Source organism: Pygocentrus nattereri, chromosome 16, assembly GCF_015220715.1.
Source record: "Pygocentrus nattereri isolate fPygNat1 chromosome 16, fPygNat1.pri, whole genome shotgun sequence".
Classification (NCBI taxonomy): domain Eukaryota; kingdom Metazoa; phylum Chordata; class Actinopteri; order Characiformes; family Serrasalmidae; genus Pygocentrus; species Pygocentrus nattereri.
The window spans coordinates 32,913,596-32,924,263 of record NC_051226.1 but is presented as its reverse complement, the minus strand read 5'-3'; the positions used below and the strand labels follow the sequence as shown (position 1 = coordinate 32,924,263).

Here is a 10,668-nt window from a genome sequence, read left to right as displayed (position 1 = left end):
CTTTCATGCTTGTACTACCACACTACTATCACTACTGTATCTCTGCATGCATGCAAATTCTCAGACCCTCCAGAAGGCCCTGATTCCCACCCCGTCTTTGTGTGATGGCTCTCATAAATCTGAGGGACATGGGCATGGGCCCACTCTGATCTGATCTATCAAGAGAGGAATACTGATGAGCAGAGAGAGAGAGTGAAGGATGGGGAGAGGATGAAGGAGGGAAGACTGGCTAGTTAAAGCGATACTTCAGTGCATCGCTTACTATATAGGTTCACTTTGTAGTCCTAGAGGATGACCAACCCAAACTGTGCAGCAGCAGATGAGCTGTCGTCTCTGACTTCACATCTACAAGGTGGACTGACGAGGTAAGAATGTCTAATAGAGTGGACAGTGAGTGGACACAGTGATTAAAAACTACAACTGTCTGATCCACTTGTTCAGCCGCTTCGCCCAACTTCTGTCTTTGGTGTTCTTAGCTAATTAGAGCTGCAGCACTGCTCTGCCTCAGGGTGGCGCTGTAGCAGACTGGTTCACCCAGTTGGTCCTTCATAGTCTAGAAACTGCAACTCTGTCCGGATTCCTCTGAAAAACTTCACAATTCAGTCTGAAAACTCCCAAGAGTTTGCTGTAAAGTGTGACCGTTCCTCATTTCTCATACTGAAGACTGAAGAGGAGATGAGGAAGATCTCAGTTAATGTGAGGAAGAGCGCAGAACCACACTAGAACAGAGACTTTACAGAAGAACAACTGATAAACCACACATTTACTGCCACCTCTATGGTGAGTGAGTTAGCAGTTAGTCAACACGGGACCCCCAAATACCAGGGGGATCTACAGTTGTGATATCAACCCATTACAAAGGCCAATGCACATTACAAAGCTGTTAGGAACCAACAGAAACACCTACTGGTTTCTATGAGTTAAGAAGGAGAGGTAAAAGGGAACTTAACCATGTTAAGCCTGATGCTTGTCTTGCCCTTCTTGCCTGTTTTCTCAGCCGCTGCTCACATTTAACCTCCAGTTCCACCTCCATGTAATTCAGCAATGATGAGGATTCCCACTTTAAATCCAACACTGTCCCCTGGTGGATGAAAAGAGTCACTACTAGCTGTTACAGTGGGTGCTATTCCTGAATCCAACAGCAGGTGGCGCAAATGGGAGCTGGTAATAAATTATAGGGGTTAACCTCCCTCCGCCCCTTTGGGGGGGCTTCTCATATATCAAGATGCTGGGATGCTGGTACAGAGAGCATCTCTCACGTCTGTTCTGAAGTAATCCAAGCCACATTAAACTGGACACGGTCTTGAATTTTTAATCACCACACCTAGTCTAAGGATTAAAGATGGTTAAGATGTAAACAGAGTCGTTCTGAGAGGTTTGGTGTGAAACGCTCTGTTCTAGAGAGACTTACAGAGTCAGAGTTCTTCACAGTGGTGGTGATAGGAACCAGACATCCACCTCTAAGAGCTCCCTCACAGAAAGTGATCGCAAGAAATGGTTATGAACTCACTGCCTGATGTCTGAGACACTGTTTAATGATATGAACTTAAAGTCCATTCATGGTGGAGGGACACATAATATGCAGGGTGTTCTAAGGCAAAATAGTCCCTAAAGAAAACATTCCATATAAACTCAGAAGACTTGTGTAGGTTCACTGGTGGTTTTGGATAGTAAATAAGATTGGTGTTGTAGTCATGGCGACCCCTGGTTCCCATCACCACCACTGTAAAGACATCTGAACACATTTCACACCAAAGCACCCTGAATCACTCTGTTTATGTTTCAAATGCTGTGCTTTGGAGGAATTTTGAAAACTTGGTGGAACTGCCCTTTAACTGTGTGCCCTATCCACTGCCTCCTCTTCTTTTACACCAACCATCTCCATGTCCACCTTCACTACATCCATAAACCTTCTCTGAGGTCTACCTCTTCTCCTTCTACCCGGCAGCTCCATCTCCAACATTCTTTGACCAATATATCCACTATTCCTCCTCAACACATGTCCAAACCATCTCAACCTGGCCTCTCTGGCTTTATCTCCAAACTGCTCCACCTTCACTGTCCCTCTGATCTGCTCATTTCTAATCTTGTCCATCCTTGTCACTCCCAACGAAAATCTCAGCATCTTCATCTCCGCCACCTCCAGCTCAGCCTCCTGTCTTTTAGACAGAGCCACAGTCTCCAAACCATACATCATAGCAGGACGCACTGCTGTCTTGTACACCTTCCCTTTCACTCTTGCTGCTATCCTTCTGTCACACATCAGCCCTGACATCCATCTCCACCCACTCCACCCAGTCATCCACCTTTACGACCTCTACTCCTTGCATCTTCACCTTTCCACCTGCCTCCCTCTCATTCACATACATGTATTCCGTCTTATCTCTACTGACCTTCATTCCTCTCCTCTCCAGTGCAAACCTCCACCTCTCCAGATTCTCTTCCACCTGCTCTCTACTCTCACCACAGATTACAATGTCATCTGCAAACATCATGGTCCACGGAGCCTCCTGCCTGACCTCATCTGTCAACCTGTCCATCACCATTGCGAACAAGAAGGGGCTCAAAGCTGATCCCTGATGTAACCCCACCTTCACCTTGAAACCATTTGTCACTCCAACTGCACACCTCACCACTGTCTCACTATCCTCATACATGTCCTGCACCACCCTAACATACTTTTCAGCTACACCTCACTTCCTCATACAGTACCACAGTTCCTGTCTTGGCACCCTATCATATGCCTTCTCTAGATCCACAAAGACACAATGCAGCTCCTTCTGATCTTCTCTGTACTTCTCTACCAACACTCTCACGCAAAAACTGCATCTGTGGTGCTCTTTCTGGGCATTAAACCAAACTGCTGCTCACTGATCTGAACCTCTCGCCTTAGCCTTGCTTCAACAACTCTTTCCCATACCTTCATGGTGTGGCTCATCAACTTTATACCTCTATTAATAAATATTACTAATATTAATTAATATTTTCACGCACTGCACAAAGATGATTGGTGACGCCCTTCGCTCCCTCAGCCAATCACAGGTGTCCATTTCGCGTCTTCCACTGCGACATGAACGGCCGTTAGCCACTGCAGGTTACCATAGAGATCCGCATATCCGCGTCCCGTTGTTTTGCCTGATCTGTAAGCAGTGGTTTCATTGAGTATAACAGCAGAATGTGGATCCGCATGGATACCAGATCAGGCAAAATCAACGCGAGCGTATCGGAAAGGACGAGCGCTGATCTAGAGTCAGTTTCTGTCACGGTGGTTATTATAAAACCCAGAGGAATCTGATCTGAGATCAGCCCTCGGTTCTTATCAATCTCTTCCCACCCATATTCCGACAAACCCCGCCCCTCCGGTGTTGCGATTGGCCAGCTCCGCTTCCTCCGTCTGTATTCGTCAGTTGATCTCTATGGTAACCGGGTAGACGTGGCTAACGGCCTCTGCTTTGCTGTCTGTCAGTGTTCTCCACCCGTATTTCGGCAAGCAGGGCACCTTCTGCGCTGTGATTGGCTGGTATCAGCCTGAGGGGCGGAGCTTGTGAGAATCCGCGTTTGGAGCGAGGGAAGGAGTGGTCTGTCTGGTTGCCATAGAGACCAGATAGCCCAACACTTACCAGCTTAGGAACTGAAGTTTGAGCTCTATTCCTCCCTTTTTAAGATCCCGAGGTGACGTGATTATTTTTAAATAAGGAGTGGCCACAAATCAATATATTAGGTCTTGATATGGTAAATTGTGGTCTCATTATTGTCATTTCTGGCCTCCAAATAGTAACTTGTGTCCTCAATATAATAATTTGTGGCCTCTATATAGTAAATTGTGCGCTCAGTTTAGTACCGAACCCCTTACTGCATTAAATGTAACTCGTGTTAAACTGTGTTCTGTTCATTTCTTGAAGCTGCTGTGTGTAAATTTTGAGTTAGACACACTTTAAGAGCCTCAGATGACACATTTCACCATGTGTGGTAAAAAAGAAATAACCTACCAGACTGAAACAGGAAGGCACATGATCAGAAGAGAGTATTTCACATAGAAAAGCACATTAAATGTAAAATATAAGCCTTCAGTTTCACGAAATAACTGACAAATAGACTTTTATATTGTAGTAGGCCAGTAAAAATAAGGTAACGTACCAGATAACTGAGATATATATATATATAAACTTGAGAAGAAATAAAGCATGAATACAAAAAGTACAGGATAAATGCAATGTAAAACAATGAAAAAGTACAAATAAATATGATGCTTTTTTCTTTTTAGTTTTGAAATATTTCATAAAAATTCACGTCACTACAGCACTAAACGAGCAGATTAAGAGCAGCAAAATAATCTTAAATAATACAGAAATGCATGAATAAATAACAAATAATAAACGTGTTTTATGAACAAAATGATACCGATAAGATAAAACAACAACATATTAGAATTTTTGAATAAAAAAAAAGGAAAAAGTAATATCAATGGGAGGCCGGCTTGAGTGTCTACTACCAGCCAATCGGAAAGCAGGGGGGCGTGGCCCGACGGAAAACGGGTGGGAGGTAAATACCACCGCCAGCAGCTGATAGTCTCCGATCACGCTCGGTCCTGGATGGAGCTACCGGACTGCGCTGTCCGCTGCCTGGGCTGAGCTGGACGGGTTTCGAACCGGATTTAAGAGCGTGTAGGAGCGAGACGAGCAGCCGGGGGGATGGACCTGCTCGGCTTGGGGGCTGTGAAGCAGCTCGCAGAGGGCCTGGCCGGCCTGCCCATGTTTCCTTACTTCGACACGGCGCACTACATCGTGTCTGTGATGGCTTTACGGGAGCAGCCAGGTGAGCACAGCCCAGCCCAGACACGCCTGGAGGAACATCTGCACTTCACTGCCACACAACATCTGGACTCCACAGTAAACAATGAGACAGAGAGTGTGTTGAACAGGAAGGCATTAAAACACCGTATACGTGTATATCCTCTACAAACAGGTTCTTCAAGGGTTCTTTGGTAAAGAAACTGGTTCTATTTAGAACCATGAACACTCCAAGAACCCTTTGCATTCTTATAGGGTTCTTTGCATCATGAAAGGGTTCTTCAGATTGATGGAAAAGGTGCTGTAGACGGTTCTATATAGCACCAAAAGGGTTCTGTCAAGCCCCTAACGATAGCAGAACACTTTTTGGGGCTACTACAGAACCCTTTTCAGAAATAATGCACATAGAACCATGTACAGCATGTTTTCCATCAATCTGTAGAATGTTTCACGATGTAGAGAACCCTTCAATCATGCACAGGGTGTTCATGGTTTCTACATAGAACCATTTTCTTTACCAAAGAACCCTTGAAGAACCATCATTTTTAAGTATACATTGTAACAAGCCTGACATCGTAAGAACCGAAGAACCCTTTTCCAGATGTTTCTATATAGAACCTATGTCTACAGCATATTCTCCATCAAATGGAAGAACCATTTCACAATGCAAAGAACTCTTTAATCATGCTAAGGGTTCTTTGGCTGTTCATGGTTCTACATAGAGCCATTTTCTTTACTAAAGAACCCTTGAAGAACCATCGTTTAAGTCATGCATTATACACTTTTAAAAAGTTCAAGGGTTCTTTAGTGAAGGCGGTGGTTCTATTTTAGGTTCTTTAGATTGATAGAGAATGGGAGGGATATGGTTCTAAATAGCACCAAAAGTGTTTTGCTATTTTTATAAGTTTGACATCGTAACAGCAGAAGAACCCTTTTTAGTAAATTTTCAGAAAAGTTCTATGTAGAACCCATATACAACACATTCTCCACCAGTCTGAAGAACCATTTCGCCATGCAGAGAACCAAATGGTTGTATATAGGACTCATGGTCCTGAATAGAACCACTGCTTTCACTAAAGAACCCTTGAAGAACCATATTTGGGAGTGCGACCCATGCTAAAACAGATGTGGAGATGCTGTAATAGTGACTTCTGTCAGAGTTGGAAGTGCAAATATAGCAGAGTGATGTAACATTGGTTGTGCAAACAGTACAATAGTGCACTGTAAACCTGCCAGTGCACCAACATAACATTGTCCACTCACTGTCCACTTTATCAGCTCCACTGACCACATAGTTTCACTCTATAGTTCTACAATTAGAACCGTTTCTCTGATACTTTGCTACCCTGTTCTTCAGTAGTCAGGACCCCCATGGACTCCCACAGAGCAGGTACTATTTGGGTGGTGGATCATTCTCAGAACTTTGGTGGTGGTGTGTTAGTGTGTGTTGTGCTGGTAAGAGTGGATCAGACACATCAGTGCTGCTGGAGTTTTTAAACACTGTGTCCACTCACTGTCCACTGTACCTTGTAGATGTAAAGTCAGAGACGATGGCTCGTCTGCTGTTGCACAGTTTGTGTTGGTCGTCCTCTAGTCCTTCATCAATGGTCACAGGACGCTGTTGGCTGGATATTTTTGCTTCTCAGTCCAGCAGCGACACGGAGATGTTTAAAGACTCAAGCAGCACTGCTGTGCCTGATCCACTCAGACCAGCGCAACATGCACTAACACACCACCACCATGTCAGTGTCACAGTGCTGAGAATGATCCACCTCCCAAACAGTACCTGCTCTGTGGGGGTCCATGGGGGTCCTGACCACTGAAGAACAGGGTAACAAAGTATCAGAGAAACGGATGGACTACAGTCTGTAAATGTAGAACTAGAGTGAAACTGTGGAGCTGCTGTCCAGAGTTGGGTGGCTTTGTAGCTTCAGCATTGAATTTCAGACCAAAAAGGCCCAACAGATAAGACTTCAGTTCCTCTGCTGATAAATGCTGGATGTTCTACAGCAGTTCTGTAGGGGAACTCAGCACTCCAGGGGTTCTTCCTCCTCAAGTTGGGTTCTGATAGCTTTTACTTCTACTAACTTCACTGAGCTCATAAGGAGTAGTTCAGTAGACGCAGATGGTGCAGACCACTCTAGTTTATTTACGCTTGTTCTTCACAGCGCACTGAGGATTGAGCTAGCAGGATTCCAGCGTGTCAGACTGGTTTGAAGGTCTTCCGGGTTTAACGTGTGCAAGCCCATAATAACCTGCCTCGGGAAATTATGCAAGAAACCCTAATCCTTTACAATGGAGATTACTCACTGCACGGTCTGTGCACAACACTGCACGTAAAATCAGCTGCAGGGGAGCACTGATTCTGTTTTTTTCAGTTCTGAAACGAGTAAACCGGCTGGTTTTGTTGCTGTGCCTTTAAGACTGATATATGTGAATGAGCTCTGCTCTGATTGGCTGATCTGTACTGGAGACAAAATGCATATGGTTTGACAGTCTGCTGTTAAAACCTCGTGTCTCTAAAATGGTGACTTTACAGGAGAAGCAAAAAACCTACTTTACTTTTAATGTACGTCAATGGAACCAGACGTATTTCCACATCATTTTGGGCCGTTTCTTTTGGTCTGTTCATCATGAAATTTACACACGATGTCAAGGCCAACAGGTGCTTCCAAAATATTGAAAAAACTGAAAAATGACAAAAAATGGAGATACAAGGTTTTGTTTCCGACAGAAGTGATACACACACACAAATCTTTTTTCAAATAAAAACACTTTAGATGCCGATTTTGTAGGTTAACGGTTATTATTCTGGGATGCCCCTTTGTTTTTTTTATGAGAACCTTAAGAATATATGGATATAAGTCAATAGTCCTTTCTAGCATTAGCCCTGCGACCCAGCACTGTTCCACCCTACCATACCTGTCCAACCAGTTCGTAGAGCGTGCACACCTTTCCAGATGCTATGTGCATGTTCTGACATCTCATGATGGATCATGTGCTCCACAGCCTTTGCAATGCTAATATCACAGATGGATGCAATATGTAAATAAGCTCTTGGCTGAACCTCAGATGCTCCAGATGGGGATGTTTTGATAAATTAAGGCAACAAATGTCCATCATTTTTGACGTTGGTCAGTAACAGTGTCACAACATTGATTCAGCAGTGTGTTTTTAGTTCGGCGTAAAGCAATATGCACTGATATTTACTGTCATTTGGTCTGTATTATACAACAGTATTGTGGGGCCTTCGTGCTTTGGGTCTGCGCATTGTAAGGCCTTTATCTGTCCACTGACCAAAGTTGGAGTTGATTATAATCCATCATCAAGAGAGATAAACAGCATGTGCTTGGCAGGACAAAGACAGCGCAGCTTTAGCCACTTTTCACAGTAGGCACAAAAATGCAGTTTGCCCCTGTTTTGAACCAGGTCCCTCAGTTTTTGTGCTATGCATTTTTTCTTCAATAATTTCTACAATATTTTTAGTGGAAATGTGTTAACAAACAACATTTCTGCCTTCATAGGTGACTTGAGTGGTTTTATTGGGGTTAAATGCTATTTGTGTGGCAGGTATGCATGGTTGTTTGATATCGCTGTTATCGGAACAAAACTTCGTATCTCCAAAATGGTAACTTTACAGAAAACGGAAAAAACATGCTTTACTTTTAATGTAAGTCAATGGAACCAGAGGTTTTTCCACGTCATTTTGGGCCGTTTCTTTTGGCCCATTCATCAGGCAATTAACACGAGGCCAGGTTGAGATGGTTTGGACATGTGTTGAGGAGGAATAGTGGATATATTGGGCAAAGAATGTTGGAGATGGAGCTGCCGGGTAGAAGGAGAAGAGGTAGACCTCAGAGAAGGTTTATGGATGTAGTGAAGGTGGACATGGAGATGGTTGGTGTAAAAGTAGAGGAGGCAGTGGATAGGGCAAGATGGAGGCAGATGATCCGCTGTGGCGACCCCTAAAGGGAGCAGCCGAAAGAAGTAGATCAGACAATTAACACACCATACAAATGGCAACAGTTGTTTTCAAATTATGTCAAAAACTGAAAAACGAGGTTGCATTTCTGGAGAGGTGTGAATAGTTTTTCACAGTAGGGATTCCCTTTGCACAACTCGTTGCTTGCTAGCAGCTCAACACAGTCATATTTTACACACACAGAGCCAACAGCATCCTAGTTAACCTGATATAGAGTTACGTGGTATAATGGTAATAATTATATACCTGTATAACTATTATCATATTTTCAAATGATGATGGGTTTTCAAAATTTTGACGCCTCAAATTTCATTCCCACCTCTGAATGGCCAAATAAACACATTCTGCCCATCTGTATTGTAGGGAAGCTCACTGATAGGTGGTGTTAATCCAAAGAGAGGACAAATGCTAGCAAAACGAATCATGACAGAGTCTCACAGAGCTACACGAACCACAGAACGAACATTTGATTTAGGTTTTCTGTGACTCCAACACCAGCCACTCAGTTCTGCACTCAGATATCCTCTAAATAGGTGTCGTTTTACCTTCAGTTTGCTGGAAACAAGGCTGTGCTGGGCTGCGCGGCACGTTTGGCCTGCTAACTAAGCTATTATTAGCTTAGCCAAAACGCTACAGTCCCAAACACCACAGAACAGTTTCCATCTGTCCTTTCTGTCTCTTCAGTGCCAGTGACTCGAGTTCATTCCCTCAGATTTGAGTCATTAGCTTTTAAACTGGTGTTAAACTTTCATTAGCCAGATTAGAACATGTTCTGAGTAATAATAGCAGAGCTGTTATCATGCTAGCTAAGCTAATGCTAACCAGCTCATCTCGCCTAGTTAGCAGCACTGCTAACCAGCTTTGAGCAGGTGTTAGAGAGATGGTTTGATGTTTATTAAGATTAAGTGACCCTTATTAGTCCCACAACGGGGAAATTTCACCTCCACATTTAAGCCATCCATCAAGTGAAACACCACATACACTCTAGTGAGCACACACATATGCTAGGGGGCAGTGAGCACACTTGCCCAGAGCGGTGGGCAGCCCAATCCGCAGCACCCGGGGAGCAGTTGGGGGTTAGGTGTCTTGCTCAAGGACACCTCAGTCATGTGCTGTCGGCTCTGGAGATCGAACCGGTAACCTTCCGGTCACGAGGCTGGTTCCCTAACCTCCAGCCCACGACTGCCCCCAAGTGAATTGTGTTCAGTTATTTGGTTTTTGATATGTACTTTTACGTCACTTATGAAATGCCCCCAAAACGGGTTAAACCTTACAAGTCCAGGGTGGAGTTTAGGGTGCTTTTACTCTTTAACTACAATAGCATAATAACGCTACAACCATGTAAGAACTGAGAAACGTTCGACTTCCAAGTAGGAACAACCCAAAGCTGATCAACTCGTAATTTCATCACTTCGACCTGGTGGTGGCCATAAAACAAGAAATATCAGCAAGCTTTAAGACTGTAATGCGGAGTTTTGAGTTTCTGTATGTTGTTTGTGTATGATATTGTATTATCAGTGAATTAGCATAGCCTCTGTTCAAAATAAATGAAAGCAACTATTTAACTCCAGTCTCTTGATTTCCCCACAGCAGCCAAGCAAGCACTAGCTTTGTCCATGTTTTTCCTGAACACTTTGAGGTGGGAAGTAGTTTGTATTGGTTGTGAATGTGGCTACGAGCCATAATTCCAAATATAAATTTGCAGTGTCACTCAGACTCGGTTAGTGAGTTAGTTCAGCTGTAACACGGTAGAACTGCCAGGTACACAATCATATCAGAGGCCTAGTCAGCAATCAGTCAGTTATTAAACAAACTTCTCTCTGTTTATGTGTTCCTGAAAATGGAACACATAAACATGTACATACATAAACATATATATGGAACACATAAACATAA

General features: G+C 43.7%; 1 protein-coding gene across 2 annotated transcripts in view; it reads left to right on the top strand.

Annotated features, from left to right (window-relative positions):
* Positions 1-4,678: 4,678 nt before the first annotated feature.
* The window catches only part of tmem38b (transmembrane protein 38B), a 49,576-nt gene continuing 43,586 nt past the window's right edge, over positions 4,679-10,668 (top strand). The window contains exon 1 of one of the 2 annotated variants that reach the window (XM_037546109.1): positions 4,679-4,815. Coding sequence is in view for 1 of the 2 variants with exons in the window: in XM_017721058.2 (XP_017576547.1) it covers positions 4,692-4,815 (124 nt within the window). In the remaining variant the exon portion in view is untranslated. The remainder of the gene's footprint in view (positions 4,816-10,668) is intronic. The other variant, XM_017721058.2, reaches the window with a different exon arrangement.